We start from the raw sequence: 21,315 nt of genomic DNA, 5'->3' as shown, positions 1-21,315 counted from the left end.
GAAACTCATGGACACATTAAAGTTTGAGAAGTGCCGGTAAGATGAACCTGATGAGCTAGTTCTAGTATTCTGTCAAACTACTGAGGACGACACAAATCAAGCAATTAATAGTTAAAGTGAAGGTTAATTACATTGTGTGCTTTGAAATATGTTTTCCTTTAGGTGAGCAAATGTAATTTGGGAAATTGTCATGAGTGGAGAGTGTTCAGCAGGGTCCTCTGATTCTAAAGCAACAAGAGAAAAATACAGGGAGGGATTCGTGGTCTTACCTTATTTAGTAAGTCACTCACAGTTTCCACATGGTAATACTTACGCTATGTGCTCCTTGAATGGTGCGGACTAAATTGAGCCCTTTCCAGACATAGATGTCACCATTTAAAGCACCAGAGTAGGTGATGTCTTCTTTGGCACATGCAAGGCAAAGGATGGTCTGAAGATCCCCCGTTTTGCCAAATATCCCTCTTTTTGCAGTCAGGGCATTTCCACACAGTGTCCAAAACTAGAATGTAAGTGATAAAATAGATGTCCAAGATAGAGTATTTGGATGTATTGCATTGGTGTTTATTTATATTTCAGTGCACTTCACATAATTTGCCCTATCCAAGCTAGGCACAAATAAGTTAATTTGCTTTGCTGTAACACAACAACATGTAACACAAAAACATTTTAGCTAACTACCAGGAACATGAGAAAAGCCTGTAACAACACTTTTAAAACTTTCAAAGTTCCAAAATTTCAAAGCTTTGCTCATTGTTTAATGGTGATTTAATAGAAGATAATGTTCTCAGAGTTGGAATCAAATGGACAAATCATGTTTTGCTTAGATTTTTGTCAAGTTATAAAACTAGTATAGGTTTATTGCAGTTTAGAAACTCAGGTAAGTATAAAAAGGAAAACTGCGAAGGTCTATAACTTCTGGTTAGCCTGTTGACATATCATCTAGATTTTTTTTTTTTTTTCTGTTTTTGAGACAGAGTCTCACTCCGTCACCCAGACTGGAATGCAATGGCGCGATCTCAGCTCACTACAACCTCTGCTTCCCAGGGTCAAGTGATTCTTGTGTGTCAGCCTCCTGAGTAGCTGAGATTATAGGAGTGCACCACCAAGCTCAGCTAATTTTTGTATTTGTAGTAGAGACAGGGTTTCTCCATGTTGGCCAGGCTGGTCTCGAACTTCTGGTCTCAAGTAATCTGCCCTCCTCGGCCTCCCAAAGTGCTGGAATTACAGGCGTGAGCCACTGCACCCAGCTATATCTAGGTATTTTTAGTGTACATATATTTGGAAATAATTTCTAACTTTCAATGTTATAAATCTTCATTGTAGAAATGTTACTTAGAAATGTTTCATAAATGAGTCATATTTCCACATACCCAAATAATTGACTAGGCTTTTCAGTTTTAGTTGTATAAAATGTGTCCATCGTGTAGAATACCATACACAAAACTTCAGCAATTTTATAGAAGGTAGTAAGGACACTCCCATGGTTATACAGACACAAAATATTTTGCATTGACATAGTTTTTTTGGGGGCAGGGGGAGACAGAGTCTCACTCTGCTGCCCAGGCTGGAGTGCAGTGGCCCGATCTCGGCTCACTGCAACCTCTGCCTCCTGGGTTCAAGTGATTCTCCTGCCTCGGCCTCCCAGTTAGCTGGGACTACAGTTATGTGCCATCACACCCAGCTACTTTTTGCATTTTTAGTAGAGATGGGGTTTCACCATGTTAGTCAGGCTGGTCTTGAACTCCCGACCTCAGGTGATCAGCCCCACTTGGCCTCTCAAAACCTTAACATAGTTTTAATGTATCAACTAGAATAACCTCATTGTGCTTGATATGGCCCCCCTCGGTTTAAAAAGGCTATTTGCATATGCTAAGTTATTTGATCCTATCAAAACCCTTAATAGGCTAAGGAAGACAGTATTGTCATCTCCATCTGGAGGGCAGGGAAAACAAACAGAAGTAGCTCACCGAAGGTAAAGGTTTAATAGGGTTAGAAAAAATATTGAAATCTTTATCTTTGCTTTGACAACTTTGAATCAATGCAGAGGCAAATGAAAGAATGAGATAATTTTAAATCGCATATTCAGACTGTGCCCAGGTGGCAAGGAAATTCAAAGGTAGAGAACTAAGTTGAATTAAACAGAATGAACAAGAGGACTCGGATCAGCGGTGAGGAAGAAACTGCATCTGGATTCAGAAGAGCAGGATGAGATGAAACCACATGGCAGGAATGTGGGAATAAATCAGTAACAACCGCACTATTTTACACCTGCAGGAGAGGAAAAACCATGGTCCTCTCAGAGTAGTTGGGTACTGGAGGAAACGGTTCTGGGATGGCTATAACACCAAGATGGCCAGGATTCAGGCAGCTGGGGGTGGGGGGCTGTGCTGTGTGTGTGCGTGGCAGCAGGTTGGGGAATAGAGGGATGCCTTGGCAAGAATGAAGGGCAGATACATAATGAAGGACCAATATGGGATTATCTTCTCAGAAAAAGGTATCAGCTCTGGTAACTCATTTCTTTGGGTATTATTAATGAAAAGGTGTTAAAGTATATGTTGAAAGAATAAAGCAGGCTCATGCCTGTAATACCAGCACTTTGGGAAGCCAAGGCAGAAAGATCACTTGAGCCCAGGAGTTACAGACAATCCTGGGCAACATGGCAAAACCCCACCTCTACAAAAATAATTAGACTGGAGTGGTAGCACACACCTGTAACAAAGTTTTTTTTTTTTTTTTTTTGAGACTGAGTCTCACTCTGTCGCCCAGGCTGGAGTCCAGTGACATGATCTTGGCTCACTGCAAGCTCCGTCTCCCGGGTTCACGCCATTCTCCTGCCTCAGCCTCCTGAGTAGCCGGGACTACAGGCACCTGCCACCACGCCCAGCTAATTTTTTTGTATTTTTAGTAGAGATGGGGTTTCACCATGTTAGCCAGGATGGTCTCCATCTCCTGACCTTGTTATCTACCTGCCTCGGCTTCCCAAAATGCTGGGATTACAGGCATGAGCCACCGTGCCCAGCCTAAAGTTTTTTTTTTTTTTAAATAAAGAATAAAGACATCTAGGAAAAAGCTAGTTAGGTATAAGCTCTGGAAAACATTTAAGCTGTTACTCTGAACCCAAACAAACTATTAGACATAAATGATTACTGGTTGTACCAACATGCCTAAGAACTTGCTGTTCATGGCAATGCTTACAGCAGACAGTTCCCTTTTTCTTTACACCTCCTCATGCATGAAGATTAAAGGAATTATTTTGTCCTTTAACTTTGGATGTACACCCCCGGCCTGAGTTATCTGAATATTTCTAGACAGTCACAAAAAATAGACCCCATTATCTTCAGACTTGATCTACATAGAAGTTTACTGACAAGTCACCAGATCAGATGGTATAAGGCCCACATGAAACATTCCAAATAGTCAAATGATTCCCTAAAATTGTGATATTTTCTGCAGAAAATGGCAAATACTTGAAATATTATCTCTTTTTGAGAAGCATTTCCTACATTAAAAACAGTGGCAGTTTAGGGTAGCAATGCATGATTAAATTCACATCAAATGAGGAGACCTTGTTTATCTTCTCCTGTCTCTACCCACAGACTGTAATGCAAATTTTGTTACAGCTGGCAGGTACCTTGAGTTCATCTAGCCCTAGGTAGTCCCTGAAGTCCCTTCTGTCTGACTAGAGACGGCTCAACAGTATCCGCAAACCTGGTAGGCTCATTTGCTATAAAACCAATGAAGCAGTTGATGCTCAACTGTTACTGTTTTTCAAGCATTTGTTTCATGTAATTGCGATTTGCCTGTTTGCCAAAACATAGGGGATTTACAAATCCGAAAAGGATTTCACCCTAGCTACACAAATTTCAGATGAAAGTATTTTCTTCGAGTACAAAGATTTTGCACTCAATGTATGACTGGAATAATTCAATGTTAAGGTAGGTTTTTTTGGGAAGAAAAGTGGAAGAATCCTGGTAATTGGATATACAGAATACAGATAGGAAAAATAATTTGCTGAGGTTTGCTTAAATTTATTATATTTCTAAACAAAATTAATAAAATATTGCTAGGTAGACATTCCAGATTCTTTGAGGTAAAAATGCTTGTATTTGCTTAGAAAAAATATCCAAGTTCTGCTAAGATGATTAAATTTAAACAGGGTAAGTAGCTCTTGTTTTCAAATAAAGTTTCGGAATCTTGTCTCAGCTCTTCTGCTTTTAGAATTTACCGATTTAAAAGTTAGAGTTAACCAAGGATAGAAAGAGATAGGAAGGAATCAGGATAATTCTATCAATTAAGCAGCAAATCTAGTTAGAACCCAAAAAATGCGGGGTTTTCTTTTTGAAAAAAGTTAAGGCAAGGTAGTTCACTAAAGAAATTTCTCAGTGGAAAGAGCTCTATGAGTCAGAGGCTGAGCTTTAATCTCACCTCTGCCATCATTTTTGTGATTCTAGGAAATGGGGAAAGAAATTAACATTATTGTGCCCCTACTGGGTTTCATACTGTTTAATGTAATTATCTTAAATTCAGGAGGTAGTGACCTCTCTCTGAGATAGAATGAATCAATATTAATTCAGCCTCAGGGAGATTAAATGGTTGCCCAGAGTCAAGTAGAGGGAAACAGTTATGAATCGAAGTCCAATTCCCACCTAACCCTCTAGGGTCCTGGGTTTCTTCAGCGCTGGGTACAGGATGGACGATGGCTCCCAGGTTAGGGTCCCAAATTTCCAGAAACCCCCCACAGCCTAACAGAAATCAGGATCATCATGAACTCACATGTTTTTTTACTCATGGCTGAAACAATTTTCGTATTTTAGTCTGATCAGAAACTCATGTTGGCAGATAACACATCTTTGACTGATAAAACATTGCTAAGGAAACTATGATTCAATGGCTAGTTTATTTTGTGGCCACCATCTTTCAAAATATTTGTTCCCTAAGAAAACTATGGAATAGGTTCTTTGGTAATGAAAACATTGGTAATCTTGGAACATATCACGAGCCATGGGCCATCCCAGCTCCCCAGTTCCACGCTTCCATGGGTGACCAATGCCTCTCTTAACTCCTGACAGAAGTGCAACCCCTCCCCTAGTTCTGCCTCCCAATCCTTCCTACCAAACTCACACACCCACCGAGGCTCAGCCTAAGCAGCATCTCCATCCTGACAACGTGCTTCTAAAGCCAGCTGGGATCTCATCTTTATCGATAGAGGGCTTTGATTTTACCTTTCTTCCAAAATGGTCTGTCTTAATGTTTTAATGGCTGAGCTTCAAGCAAATTGAAAGTAGGGTCTGTTTTTGTTCTTTCATCCAGTACCAACTCAAATATAAAACTGAATGAGATTTTGGTCTTTCAGGTGTGCTGTACCAAGCATAGAAGGAGCCTCCAGCTGCTGCTAATAAAGCAAAGTACCTAGATTTCAGCTGACGTTTTCCTAGATTAAAAATATACACATCAGGGCTTGGTACAGGATTATTAAATGTTTATGAAACTCTAAAGTGTTGTGGAATATCTTACACTTTTGAGTAGTGGAACCTCTGAAATTTTTGTTCTCCATTTTTAAATTTCTTATTTTGGAATATATATTATTGCAAAATAATTTTACAATGAAGTATACAAGGGAAAAATTATCCATCAACCCACTACCCAGAGATACTGTTTAACATTTGGAGATATCCTTCTAATGTATTTCCTACATAAAAATGTTTTTAAAGAAAAAGCCACAAATCTAATCCCACCATCACCCACCCATAAAGTCAACTGTGAACTTCCCCACATAATAGATTTTGAATATTTCCCAATATAATGAATCATCTAAAACATAACGATTGTACAGTGTTTCATCATATGGATGTAACATTTTATTCAACTTCCTGGAGACACTTAAGTGGTTTCAGATCTTCTGTTTGGTTTATTTCAGATCTTCTATTTGGTTATTTGCTATTGATCAGTTACTCAGCAATGAGTCAGCTCTTGGTTCACACTTTTAACAATTTGGTTGGGACAGATTCTAAGATATGAAATTACTGGATCAATGATAATTGACATTTCTAAGGATAAATATTTCCAAATTTCTGGACCAAAAGACCATTATCAGCTTACCCCTCTCTACCAGCAAGGTTTAACAGTGCTCATTCACGGAATCCTTGCCAAGATAGGGTACTTTTAGTCATAAATTTGATATATTTAAAATGTTTTGTTATTTTTAAATTTGTGTTCCTTAATTATTAATGAGATTTAAACGTTTTCATAAGTCTATTGGCCAACAGTGTTTCTATTTTTGTCAGTTTTCCATGTTCTTTGTCCATTCTACAGATTTGCAAGAGGTCTTTGCATTTTCAGAACAACCCAGTTATCTACTTTGTGTGCTGCTTAAACTTTTGCTAGTTTGCAGTTTCCCTCTTTTTGTGGAAACAAGGAATTATACAGAATGTTTTAATATTTCTACAGTTGCATCAGTATTATCCCTTATGATGTCTTTGCTTTTACATATTAAAAAATCTTTCTCCAATTTGAGCAGTTAAACATTTGTCTATATATTCCTCTAGTTATTTTAAAGTTTTTGAAACTTACCTCTTTAATCCATAAAGACTTTGTTTTAGTGTATAGTATGAAGTATTAGCTTTATCCAAAAAATTGATAAATTTGTGCCTACCAATTAGAGATGCTATTATACTCTAAGTTGTCATACATATTAAGGTCTATTTTTCAGCATTACTTCTTTTCATCCAAGTCTTATACCATTTAAATTAAATTCTACTATGCTTTAGTAAATAGTGGTACATATCCTCTTCATGATTCTTTTTTTATCCCAAAGTTCATAGTTATTGTCGTTATTTTATGCTCCCAGATTAATTGAGGATAATTTAAAGGGAAATTCTGTCAGGTAAAAACAGAAGTAACAGGGATTTTAACTGCATTTCTACCAAATATAAATTTGGAGATAAATGATACATTTGTAAATTTTAGACATGTCCAGAATCAACATTATCACTTCATTTATTCAAGTATTGTTTTACATTCCTCTGCAGAGTTTTGTAACATTCTTTAGGTAAGTCTTCCGTATTTGTTATACTTGAGTATTTTATCATCTGTCCCTTTCTAACTAAGTAAGAATAATGGGAAGGATCGTGAAAAACTAGACTAAAAGAACTGCAAAATAGGAGGGGTTGGTTAGAGGAAAATCTTCATTCATACAGAAATGTACCATTTTTGTACAGAATCCATGCATGCTCTATGCAAGAAGGTAATCCTTATACTCTTGTTTATGGACTTTAACTTCTATTATTTACAATCCTATAGAGAAAGAAGATCCTGGGCCATATCCCAGGGGTCAGGAGAAATTTTTGCTATGTCAGAGCAAAGCATGTTGATGCAGTTAATTTTGCCACTTGTGAACAAAATAATAAGAAGCAAATGTGGGCCTACCCAGATGAAAGAGTAGTCTAGAGGAAGATTGGGGCGTTTAAAAACCAATGGTCCAGATAGCTTTCTACTGTGAATTCCTCTATTTCCTTGTAGAGTGCAACATGACACCTTTCTTTTAAGGGAATGTAACATGTCAAAGTGTTGACATGCAAATGTGTAAATATTCATTATAATGGAAAAACTTACTTCACAACATTAAAATCAGCACTGTTTTTAAACATGCAATCCCACAAGTATTATGAGTCTTCAGTTCGATATTTAATTTACATAAAATTTCCTTTTCAGCTGCCTGCTGAGCACTTCACTTGATTGTCATTACTTTGCATTTCTAAGAGAGAGCCCCATCAGCTGATGTTAGTTTGCTTCAGGAGCAGAGAAACAGGTAAGAGGGCTCTATATTGAAGAAAAAAAGGGTAAAAGTCAAGCAGTCTCTCAACATCAAATTATCTATATAAACACCTAAAATTATTTGCACTCAAGGTACCAAAATTAAAAAACGAAAAACAAAAAACTTTACCTTTATATGTTTTACTCCACAGCTAACCACTCTGTTTGGCTGAAATGGATCCCAGGAAATATCAAAAATCTGTTCAAAACATTAAAAGTTGCCATGTTGGTCATTTGACATATTTTTGCCTTTTCCAAATACTAGTCCAATTGCCAAGACTCTACCCTAACATTTAGAACACAATGTTACCTGCACAGGATAAAAATGGAAGATTTGGCTTGGAATGAGTCAGGAACTAACATACATGTTATCACCTCATGTCTACTTACCTTAAAGCCTGAGTAGAGAGAGAACTTACCATAATTATTTAAAACAAATCGGTGTCATATTTTGGGATAAACAAATGGACAATTTAGGATCAATTTTTGATCAAATTTTTCAATAGCTCTCCACAATGCTAACACTTTGGAGAGAGCTTTTCAATAGAAATTTAAAGAATTTTTAAATACTTATTTTTAACCAGGAAAACATTCAATAGTTAACTACAATTTAATGTGGCCAATAGTCTCTAGCAATCACAGAAGTTAATATTCCTAAACATAAGGCAGAGGCATTTATCTGACACTAACTTAAAACAGTCCCTCAGGCTATCATTTTAATCTGACCCAAATACTATTATATTTTCAATTATACGATGAACTGAAAATATATCTGCTACTACTATTTGTCATTCTTTAACAAGAGCTACCAGACAGTTTGCAGGTAGTTCTATTTCCATTTCAGAGACAAGAAGGAAAAGACCGTCAATCCTGAGAATCAAATCGCCCATAGCAATTGCTTAAAACAGGTATTTCCAGAGCCCATTTGAGATGCTGTCATTTAGTGGGTCTGGAATTTAGTCATTTAGTGGGTCCAGATACCCAAATCTTTAAACAGACTCCAGGAGATTCTGACAGAGGTGGATCCATGGACCACATTCCATGACACGCTGATAGAAAGGGAAGGACTACTTGTAAGGGACAAAGTCTAGACCAGAGAAATAACCTAGACCACTAACTGCTCATCACATATAAAGGAGCAATTAGGGTCCCCGGAAAGAGCACTGAAGAAAAAGTACTTGGTCCAAGTATCCATTTCAGCCATCCAAGCTCAGGCAAGTCTGAGCACCTCTAACCTTAACCTCATCTTCTCTACAGTGGATTATACCACCTCAAGTTTTGTTAAGGTCAATGAAGATAAAGTATATCAAGTTATTTTGCAGGGTATAAAACATTCATTATATAAATGTAATGGATTAAGTATTTTAGTGCCACTAAAATAATCTTGAAGATAATCTTGAAGTTAGCCACAAGCAGTAAATAATTCATACTGGTATCAGTAATAAAGAGCAAAATTATGTGTGACACAGATTATGGGGTCTGGGGGAACAGTGTTCCAAATAAAGCATTTCATTAAAACATCCTAAGATTACAGACTCAGCACTAGGTATCTGCATCCTGGGAAAAATGAACTGAGGTACAGAAACAGCTTTCCTAGTTTCAGCTCCGAATTTGCTTTATTTGGGCATGGTCTGAACAGGTGGCAGCCTGCCATTGGCTGAAGCTGGCTGCCATTCAGCTATTTGTTACAGAAGCATACACCTAAATTTTCAGTCTGGTTACTTACCAAGCTAGGTTGCAGTTGATTTTGTAGAGACTTACCATATGGAGGGCAGCTGAGGCCAAATTTAGCCTAACAGTAAGAATTTAACAATAAAAGTTCTTTCTATACAAGCCAAAGTGATTACATTAGGCTATTTCTAAGTAAGGAGATTTTACTGGTTTAAACTGTTTGTAACTTTAGTTTTCTACTTTTTCCAAGGTGATAAGATAGATAGACAGTATACTAGTCCAGGTCAGACTATATAAAATGATTCAGAAACAGAAGTAGTAAATGCAGCATAACTCAGATAAAATATTACATACGAGTATATATATATATATATAAGCTGTGAAGTCTCCCCAGGGGATTCTATGTGTAGCTAGGATTGGGAACCACTGGACCAATGGGGTACCAGGCCTCTCCCAGTACTGAGGTTCTATTGTTGGTCACTCCTGAGCTTTCTGAAGACTTGATCCTGGAGTAGAATTTGCAACGTCTGTGGGGTCTCCTTACAACTACAAACCTCCATAGATGAATGTGCCATTCATACTTAAAATTTTTTTTAGGAGTTCCTTCTAAGCAAGAGACAGTGAATTTCATGTTTAATTAGAGCCTGATTCTACATCAAGCTTGTCCAACCCACAGCCCAGAATGGCTGTGAATGCAGCCCAACACAAATTTGTAAACTTTCTTAAGATATTATGAGATGATTTGATTTTTAGCTCATCAGCTATCATTAGTGTTGGTGTTTATGTGTGACCCAAGACAATTCTTCCACTGTGGCCCAGGGAAGCCAAAAGATTGGACAGCCTGTTCCACATGAACACTTACATTGTGCAGAAATACAAAACACCTAGAAATTCAAGTAAGACAGTCACGCAAATTCATTGTTTAAACTAGAGAACCCAAGATAATAAAGGAGTCAAATTATTTTAATCATGCAAGACACTGGCAAATTAGATTTCTGACCAGTTATATGTATAAACCCACTTCATCGCCTAAGACTACATGGAATTATTTCTGATCACACTGACTTCAATAGGAATAAGCAGGCCACATTCAATGTTCTCAAATACAACAAAGAATCACAAAGCTGTCATTACACTCATTCAAAATTAAAATGTGTACCCCTGTAATCATATTTTGTGACTATTTTCTGACAACTATTTCCATTTCTAAATGAATACGTCTAAACTATACATAATTTCAAATTCAATTCCATTTTGATTTCATAAAGTAGTAAAATGCCAGCATCAAAAATTTGCTTTGCCTATGAAAAGCAGTAACAATCCATATAAAGTACTTGATCACCAGAAGCACATTAACACAGTTAGCTGTTAATCATGAAAAAAGAAGATGCTTATAAGTTTAATAGGAAAAATGTATACGTGAAAAATTAACTTTTAAAAACATTAGAAGTCTGAGAAGCAATATCACAGGTCCCCCCCAGTTCTGAAATCTGCATAGCTTGATCCAGCAAGTTCTTACCCGGTCAGAATGGCCAGTGGCTGAGGCCAGAAGTTTTCCCTTCCTCCAGTCCCAAATGCAGACTGTGTTTTTGGCATCCAACCCCACAGAGGCTAAACGCTAAGAATAAGAACAATAATTTAGTACCTAAAAGTGATGGGAAAATTTATTGACACTTGAGAAATAGTTACTGATTACTATGGGTTAGGCATTGAATTTCTTATAACAAACCTATTTCTCAAAACCCATCTTAAACCCAAAACTAAAAATATCTCAATAGATGACTCTCCATTAGCATATGCTGAAATTTCAGAAACCTAAGAGCTACAGCTCCTTTATCCTTTTAAGTGTAAGAAACATACAGGTAAACTCTCAGGAAACCTCTGATAAGTCAATAGAAATTACAGAAACAGAACTTGAAGGCAGTATTTGGAATTTTTAACTTAAAACTTTTAGGTAAAATCTTAATGTGAGATTTAATAGAACCCAGGATTCTATAGTCTAAAAGCTTCAAACTGCTAAAATTTAAGGGTTTGAAGAATAGAATGAACATTAATTTTTAGTTTTCTATAATTTTACAAACATTTAAGGTGACTAAAAGATAATATAATCTAAGTAGAAGTAATCTGGTACTTCACCTCCCAGCCTAAATTCCTTGGGTTCAGGTCAGAACCTGTCCTTAAAGGAAAAATAAAATTCAACACATATGATTATATACAAAACTGAAAGTGTGAAAAACAGGCAACAGTCATACCAAAATCAGAGTTTCTTGCAGGATATCACTTGTAAGGAGACAGCATTGTGTAAGAAGTCTGAACTGTAAGTAGATTTGGCTTTTCTTTTCACTTTTAAGTAGCCAGACATAAGACCTTGCAAAATGAACCTCCTTAAATCTCAGTTGTCTCATTGGTACAATGGGTATAGAAAATATTCATTCCTTCTACTTTGTTGGGTTGTTGTATGGGTCAAGTGAAGTAACGTAAACTAAAGAGGTTTTAAACATATGGTATTCCCCAAGTATAAGAGCATGTACGTACTGAGTACATTCGAGAGTATGTCTGCATATGTGCACACTCAGTGTGGATGAAACAGCCAGCCACACATGGCTAAATGTATACATGTGCTGTTATGCAGGGATTCTTCAGGTTTCTTCACTAAACCTGGCTTCCACTAGGAATTTTTAATGTAACACACATCACTGGGTTTTTTTTTTTTTTAATGTGTCCTTAAAAAATGTCTTTGCTGTATTTTTTTAATTGAGGGTTTCAGCAATGGAAATAAGATGTGGTTGTATTTTTATTCATAAGAAAATCTGAATGGATGAATTCCATTCAGCTTTTTTTTAAGAGAAGAAAACCAGTTAACACAAATAGGGGCACTGAAGTAAAACCCGCATTTCTTGATTGAGAAAAAGCTGAAAGAAACCTATTTTGTTATCTGTAGTGACAGGTTCCATAGCTACCTGAAAAGCATTTCTACTGCCTTTTGTCGATTGTGAGGTGATGGGCCATTTGTCATTTCTAAATATCATTCGATTCCAGTTAACTCTGTCCAGGGAGTAAGGCGGACCTGAAGCAATAGTCATCAACAAGCCACGAAATCCATCATGGCTAACATACAAGAGGTTATTTCTCTCACCTGACAGTTAAGTACCACGCAATCCACCCCCACCACCATCCTTCAAAATGAAATCTAAAGGAAAATAGTTAGGATTCTAACATAAATTAACATGGACAAAAACTAAGTTAAAGCTGGATTTCCCTTTGCTGCATTACATTTTCTTGTGATACTTCAGAATAAATTGATAAAGAATGCTTGCTTGAATAACAAAATCAGATTAGAGAAGGTGCACACCAGTACACACATAAGCATACATTTATACTTGTACATGCATATGGATTCTGACCCACTTCAGTTTATTTAGGAAGCCAATATAACTGCAAGCCTGAACAAATACTGGCATCCAGCTATTGTCTCTTTATGTAGACATACAAGAGAATGTATGCATTAAACTAACTGGATGAGATTACAGAGGAGTAAAATAAAGAACATATAATTCCAGGGGTCTACATATGTAGTGAATCTAGTTCTAGAAAGAAAAATGACTAGTGATTGATGCTCTCTTAAAATAGCAGAAAACAGCAAGTAAATGCTAATTGTTTTTCAAAAGTGACTCAAACCAGGTCAACTCCTATAATCCACTGAATTTCCCACAGACTTTCAGTTAAGCCTCTATGAATAATTTCACAGATCTTTGCATGGCACCAACTTACAGATTTAACTCTGAAATTTGTCAAAAATTAGACTGAAGGAATTAACAGGCAGAAACATGGAGGGTGAGAGAGAGAGAGGAAGGGTGGCACAGGAAACGGAGGCGGTTGAGAAAATGGGGAGAAGAGGCCCGGCCTTAGTGAGGAGATGAATGCAGCCGGAGCCAGCAATGACCCCTGTTTTTACTTTTTCTAGAACATATCAATCTATCTTTTCTGCCAAGTATTGCTGTAGGTCAAAGGAAGAAGAGAAAATGTTGTTGGGAGGGATTGGCCAGGCTTTGTAAAAACCTTTGGAGACTGAATCACTTCAATGGGCAAAAGGGTGAGTAGGACACTTTAGGTGGACAGGACAGACTGAGGAAGGGCCCAGAGGTACAAACGTGCAAGGTCTGGTACAGGAGTCTTGCAGATTTGTTCAATTCGACAAGGGCACAACGGATAAAAGTCTAGAAAAGTTGGCTAAAACAGAATGCCCACTTAACAAAGTGTGGACTTTATTCACTAGGTACTCCAAGCTCTCATTGGTTTTAAACGCTTTGACACTGTTTTCAGTTGATGAAATGCATTAGCAAGAAATTGCCTGTGAGGAGACTAAGAGGTTAAACTAAGTCAGACATGACATTGACTTATTAGCACTTACAGGACAGTGGCAGAGAGAATGGAAAGGAGAGAATGTCAGTTATTGTAAAGAAACACGAATACCCAGGAATTGATGATAGATTGAATTGGGAGAGGACAGGGAGAAGAAGCTAGAAATGACATCAAGGTAAAGAGTCAAGGATAATCTTCTCAGTGGATTATTAGGAGGTGATGTCATCTTTTGAAATCAAGAAGTACTACAGACATGCTCAGGGCCTGAGGTCTGTGAATAAGGCTTGGTCCAGCCCTTACTCCAAATAGGAAGCTAACAACAGACAACAAAGTAGAATTACTGGGCTATGGTGAACCTGATCAGCATGAATTAATGACTTCTTTTATGGAGGCTTTTTGACCAGATGGTGGGACTAGGGGAACCAATACCAAGGCCTATCCAGAGCTTGGTGTTAGTGCCACAGCTTTAAAGAGGAAAAAACAGGTAAAAAATTCTAGGAGGCTGTGTCAGGAGAACCAGCAAGGGTTGATGGATTTTTTAGTCTACTGGCTATTGGTATTATAGTTTTAAGTGAATTGTGAGAAGTCATTAAATAAAACAAGTAAAAAAAAAAAAAAAAAAAGATACACACCTGTCCATCTGAGTCAAAAGCCAGGCAGGCAACTCCATGTGTATGGACATCTTTAAGAATAGACACAGTCTGGACATTATAGGAATCCCATATGCATATATATGGCTCCTTCCCGACTTGGCCAGTTGCAACAAGAGTTTTGTCTGGGTGTAAGGCAAGGCTGAAAGAGAAAAAGGTTTCTTTTCACATCTTCCAACTGAAGAAAACACTGATCATCTTTTATCCAAATCTGTTTCTCATTTAAATTATCTAACAAGGTGATCTCAAGAGAAAGAGGCTGAACTGTCCCCAAAGTCATTAATTACTTTGTCTAATTGAAACGTTCACTTTAGCAGAGGCTCAGCACAGTCTGACAATCTCATTTGGTCTTACCCACTGGTTACCTTGAAAATTAGGCGCTACTGTGATTGTAATTATTCAATTTAAAGTCATCTGTATAGTTTTATAATTGTTTTATGTTGTGAAATTTAATTATTGATTTTCAAAATATTGTTTTCAAGTTAGATTTTGACTTTAATTTTTTTTTTTTTAATGTTGTTGCTAGGGAAAGGTTCTCTTCTCAGAATTAAATCTGCTTGCAGAAGCGCCGGATACTATCCTCATTAGGATTTCAAAGCATGAAGGGGTCCCAGAGTCAAGTGCCATTTCTGTGTCTGTTGCTATAGATTATACAGTTTAAGTTAAAGTTTCCATTTTACATAGATCACTGTGACACCAAAAAACTACAAATTACAATTGTGGTTTGTATAACAATTTTCCTCTGTAGTTTGATAAAAATGAAACTTCGTCAAATACCAACTGATATTTTAAGGAGTCAGTAGCCGTTGAGAAGTATTTTTCCTAGATGGAAAAAAAAAATCACCCTAATGTTTTAAATTCAGTGTGTACAGATGTTGTGCCTTTCTAAAAAAATAGATGTTGGGAATCAAGAGCACATTACCTATATAGGAAACTAGCTCATTGTATAAACTTATGCTTATATAATAAACAGAAATCGGCCGGGCGCGGTGGCTCAAGCCTGTAATCCCAGCACTTTGGGAGGCCGAGACGGGCGGATCACGAGGTCAGGAGATCGAGACCATCCTGGCTAACACGGTGAAACCCCATCTCTACTAAAAAAATACAAAAAACTAGCCGCGCGAAGTGGCGGGTGCCTGTGGTCCCAGCTACTCGGGAGGCTGAGGCAGGAGAATGGCGTAAACCCGGGAGGTGGAGCTTGCAGTGAGCTGAGATCCGGCCACTGCCCTCCAGCCTGGGCGACAGAGCCAGACTCAGTCTCAAAAAAAAAATAAAATAAATAAAATAAAAATAAACAGAAATAGAAATTTTCCCATTTCAATTTTCAGCATCTGCTTACACAGTAAATAGAAGTAGACTTTTTTTTTTTTCCAGTTTTTAGCGTGATGTTAATGACAGTATACGTTCTGACATCAGACACTGGATTTGTATGTTGGCTGCCCTTGCTATCTCTGGTTCTTTGGACAAATTACTTCATCTTTTGCCTCAGTTTCCTCATCTAAAAAGAGGTAATACAGAAAACAGATGATACAGTGAGTCTAGAGTACTTAGCAGAGTGCCTGGCACAGAGTATAATGAATACAAATTTCATCATTTGTGTAATTGGCATTATATATCTATAACCAACATAAGCATATCTGTGTGAATATGGCTTCCAAAAACAAAATACGTACTTTAAATGCACGTTGGACATCTGAAAAGTGCTCGCTGGAAAATATATCTTTAGGAATCTTCATAAGCAAGTAATACAAAAAACCCATAATAAAGGGTAGCTTTCACAATAGGTGAATGCTAGAAGCTTTGTAACTATTTAAGGTTGTAGAACACTTTGGCATTCAGTTGGTGAGAGATGATCAATAAGAAAGGACCCTCCCAATCTCAATTTTGTTGAGACACACCTGTTATTTCAAAGTATCTAGATGTCCCAGAAAACTGCAAGATTATGGCATGCCATGTTTGCTCATTAAGCTGAGTGGATGGAAGCAGTCTGAAAACTCTGTTTGTTGATAAACCAGTATATTTTAGCTCATTCACTTATTCAACAGGTCCTTATGGACCTACGGTATGTGAGGTACAGTACCATAGATATATAAACAGAAATCACACTGCTGTCTTTCAAGGAGCACACTTTCAGGGGAAAGAGACATGTAAATAAATAATTACAATATGTCAATATATATACACAGTAACATAGAAAGATGGAGGATGGAGAAATATAGAGGATGGAGTGACCAGCTGTCCAGGACATTAGGGAAGACATGAGTTCATATGACAGACAAGGTGCAAAGGGGATTCATGAGAAAAGACAATGTCCTCCACAGTTTAAGTCTTACAGAGAATGGCAGGAAATGAGATGGGTCAGGCAGGCAGCGGCGGCTCTTGAAAGCTGTCTTAGCCAGGCCAGGAAATTAGGGTACCAATGACTATTTTGAGCAGGACACAGCATAAACAGTTTCATAGTTGAGGAAGGTAACCCTAGCAGTGATGAAATGGAGGGGCAAGGACAGATCTGTGAGGGGTGTTAGGATAGGCAGGGTGGTCAGTTAGGGACCAGGGAGAGATAGTGAGGGAAGACATGGGTAGAAGGGATAAAGAAGAAGAGTCAAGAGCTATTGGGGGCGAGAACAGAGAGGGAAAGGCTTAGGATGTTTGAGACTAAAGGACGAGCTTGGGCACGTTCAAGTTGAAAGAAGATTTTGTGTGGGCAACTGGGTTTGTAACTCACAGAGCCTGGCTATAGTAAAGTTTGAAGCCTATAAGCCTGATCCTGGGAAAAGATGGCCTAACTCTATCCTATTTTTAGTGGGGAACCCAAGGAGACTCCTCAGGTTAGCATCACACCTAGAGTCCTCAAGGCTAGGAAGATGATGATTGAGTAGATGGTATGCTCCATGAGGGCAGGAGCTGTCTTCCATCACTCTAAACAGTTCATGGAACATGATACAGCAGAGTAAGCATTAACAAAATACTTCAAGAGGGAATGAATGGTGCCAATAATCTTGGCTGCCATATTGCCTCTCCCCCTGCTATAAGGCAACAGATTCCACCCAGGGACTAGAAAATAAAGAATGAGCATATTTCCCCTGGATGGCCAGAAACACTTTCAAGAGACATAAATTGAACTCTTTTGCTGTGATCACAGCTTCTGTTTTAAAATCCTTGAGATACTTGGTAGATTCCTGAGATTCTAAAGCATCCAGAAGGAAATAATAAATCACTGCTCCAGGCAGTTGTTCTTACTCTAATCCCATAATTCCTGACTTATTTCAGTTCTTTGAATGAGGGGTTGGGAGAATGGAATAAACAGATTTCAACAAGTCTTCAAATAACTTACCAGCCTTAGTTCCTCAGCAGCGCTATCCCAAACACCTCACATTTTGGATTTAAAGTATTTTTACTTTGGTTATTGTTCTTTTCATTCATATTGAAGCCCATAAATTTATCACATTTATTAAAAAGTTCACATTGCAATTTTTTTTTTTCTTGCCAGAAGTTCCTTCACACTGTTTGTTAAATCACCTCTTTACAGCCCTTTCTCCAGTCTTCCTTTGCCATTTGGGTACATTAACAAAGTGAGCTTTTTCTCCTTTCATGAGCCAGTCTCTGATGTCACCTCACTGGCTTGATGCAACATGATTGCTTAGAGTGACTCACAATGTTACCATTTATCTATGTCCATGTCGAGAACAGCAAGAACAGAGAACCACTTTTATTCCCTTTACTATTTGTTACCTTTCCCATCAGCTTCCCAGAAACTTCACTCCTTTCACCAGAGTGGCATGTCTCATCCAGGGCACAGCCAAATGGCATCCATGTGTCATCCAGGGCACAGCCAAATGACATTTACTTCTCTTTTAAATTTGTCATGTCATTTCAAAAGCACATGTTAAGCCTCAAAAAAGGAGAAAAGCTCACAAACTTTACTCATTAGATTTGCAAGAGAATATAAGGTATCAATAATAGTGGAGTTACAGATTTATTAAGTATTTATTTAATAAATAAAATTCCACATATCTTTGGAATTTTAGTTCAGAAGCATTTTAAATGACAGGTGAGTATTATGTTTGAATTTTCCCCATATGAAACCAAATCCATCCTTTTCCACCTATCTCAAAATTGCTCTTTGCTCCTTTCTGAGTTCTCTGAGCCTCTGAAGGCACCCTCCAGCCACACTGTTAGTCAACCAGCAGATTAAAAGGTCAGGTCTTTGTATACAATTAAGGGGCTGTGATGGAAAGAACCCTGTCCCCTGAATTCCTAGGCTTTTTATAAGATCTCATGAGAAATGGCCAACTGTTGTGTTCTCCTACAGAGGAAATCACAGAAGCGGAGAGTACCACCATCACACAAAATGCTTGTTCTACCTTGGGCTTCTTGTCATCCTCTTTACCATGTTATGACTGGATGTATGGACACTACTTATCTCTATTTTAAGTCTATCTGCCAACTGAGAGTCCGTATATTTAATTCTCTGCTTTTCTAAGAAAACTTGCAACTTTTTCAAGTTATTTTAGCTATGACAACACTGTCACAATATTAAAACTTTTAAAGTTGACATCCTTTCATTAGGAGTCTCAATACAATGCAAGTCTCATTCCACACCTACATAAAAAGGTTTGCTGTCACTCTTTTTCCTTTGGTACTCAGTTTATTGCATTTATTGTAATTTACATATGGCAACAAAAAAGGGATCAAGTTTTGAAAGAACTGTTTTTTAATACATAAACCTGGTTCTGTTGGGAAATCCCATCTTCTGTTACCATAGCAATAGAAAGCACTGCAGAGAAGGACTTTCACCGACCTATCTGGGAGAAGAAATTGATTTCTTTCTCTAGCATGCCAGGAGGGAAAAGCATGTCCTTCCTGATGTCAGATGAGATCAGGAAGATTTCCAAACAGCTTGTGTAAAAGAAAAGATGAGAATCAAAAGGGTCATGGAAGGAAATAGCCTTGCTTATGAAATTAAACAACAACAAAAAACACTAATCAATACTAATCATTCTTGATTCTTTGAGGCAAAAAATTTTATGAGCACTTGTTCCAAGTGCAGTATTTAAAAAATATTCATAATTCTTAAGCCTCATTTCATTTTTGCCCAGGCTGCTTCAGCGATTCTCAGTAATAATTTATATGTTTTTTCTTTTTTTTTTTAAAAAAAAGGTCTCACCAGGAAAGCATGAAAGCCTTCTCCCTCCCTCCCCTGAAGATAACCTTGAGAGCAGCTTTCCAATGTCAGAGGCAGAGGCACATAAAAATTAGGTTGGATTGTCTGAGGACAGAAGGGGAGGTTGCTGTTTTGGGGATTGAAGGGTGAGTGACCCAACCTCAGTGGATGTTCATCTGCAAGGCAGAAAAGGCAAAGGCAGGCCTGATTTGAACACAGTGGCCTGGAAATAGTGGAACCTCAGATGGGGATGGCTGCATTCCAGTCCCGGTCCCAAGAGATGCGCTTAGTACTTGAGTGCCCCACCACAACTGTGATCTCAACACCACAGAGAGGGCCCCGTCTTCCAGGAGGTGGGCTTGGGCAGCACAAACAGGAACGACAGCAACATGGACAAACCACCAAACTCCACTGCCATTTTCCTGAATTATGTGAACCCCACAGAATCCGTATAATCCATGGTCGAGCAGGGGGCCCTAAAACTGGACTTTAACAAGCTTGATGAGTGGTGCATCTCATGAGAATGTGATATAGTAACATAAAGAAACATAATACCTTGCCATAATTGTATGCTATACTTACTGGTAGGAAACTATATTCCAGCAATACCTTCGTATAAAAGAATGGTTGAAAACATGCCATACAGTGGCATGGTTGGAGCCAGCTTAGACTGGCTACCAAAACTTGATTAAGTTTTAGCAACTTTGTAAACCAGTTAATCACAGCCACTGTTAGATATTATATAGATTTACAATTACATAAATTATATTAAAAGCAAAGGTAATACATACTGAAAGCTCATCACTTGGTAATTATTTTACTACATTTAATTGTTCTCTATAGTCGTAAAGTTATTTATTGCTATCCTATCCGTATGGTAGAAATACCATAGATGGTGTATTACTACATACCTCTTCCCAACTCCATTTTCAATGATGTCACATTGGTGGCTTGAAGTCAGCCATAGTGGATTACATCACGGAAATCAGTAAGTGCTACAAATCAGGGCTTAATTTATTGTTTTGTTGATTGTCTAAAGAGATAGGATACAATGTTGATAATGCAGAATAAGCATAAGTGTGTCACTCTGTAGCTGTTACATTGTAAATACAAAAAATTGGGAAAACATTCTCAATATTCTCTCACATCATTGACCAACAAGTGTAGTTCCAACACAAATGTTGGCTGATAGCTTTATTTACATTAATAAGGAAAATGTAAAACATACATATTGGAACCTTAATCATTTGCCAATGATGTGAACAACTTCCTTGCTGAACCAGATGGTAATCAAGAATTTATTCCTCATTTGATTTTGTCAAGTCATGGTTAAACTGCAACCATAGACTGACCACAGATACAGGGTTTAGAAAAAGAGTAAAAAAAAAAAAAAAAAAAAAAAAAAAAAAAAAAAAAAAAAAAAAAAAAAAAAAAAATCAATGAAAGCATTCTATCAGAATTGATTGGCTGTATGGAATAAAAAGTATGACATTTTATTATTTGCAAGTTGTGCATTATATATTATTTATATCAGTAAAGTGTATAAGTTTATTAACGCATATGCATACATTTTTTTCTCCTGGAGAGCTGTTTGTTCAGTGACAAGTGCATCACTGAAACCTGTCTCCTCTACTTACTGGGAAAGAACCGTTTCCC

General features: G+C 37.5%; 1 protein-coding gene across 9 annotated transcripts in view; it reads right to left on the bottom strand.

The window, feature by feature from the left end:
- LOC105465044 (EMAP like 6) overlaps positions 1-21,315 on the bottom strand; it is a 257,059-nt gene that overhangs the window by 145,954 nt on the left and 89,790 nt on the right. For 8 of the 9 annotated variants that reach the window (XR_011611730.1, XR_011611731.1, XM_011713242.3 and 5 more), the window contains 4 exons: positions 14,478-14,637; positions 11,003-11,101; positions 7,943-8,011; positions 314-499 (listed from right to left, as the gene is read on the bottom strand). Coding sequence is in view for 5 of the 9 variants with exons in the window: in XM_011713242.3 (XP_011711544.2) it covers positions 314-499; positions 7,943-8,011; positions 11,003-11,101; positions 14,478-14,637 (514 nt within the window). In the remaining 4 variants the exon portion in view is untranslated. The remainder of the gene's footprint in view (positions 1-313; positions 500-7,942; positions 8,012-11,002; positions 11,102-14,477; positions 14,638-21,315) is intronic. The other variant, XM_071076697.1, reaches the window with a different exon arrangement.

This window comes from Macaca nemestrina, chromosome 13 (assembly GCF_043159975.1).
Source record: "Macaca nemestrina isolate mMacNem1 chromosome 13, mMacNem.hap1, whole genome shotgun sequence".
Classification (NCBI taxonomy): domain Eukaryota; kingdom Metazoa; phylum Chordata; class Mammalia; order Primates; family Cercopithecidae; genus Macaca; species Macaca nemestrina.
The sequence above is the reverse complement of the archived record's forward strand: the minus strand, read 5'-3'. Positions and strand labels throughout refer to the sequence as shown.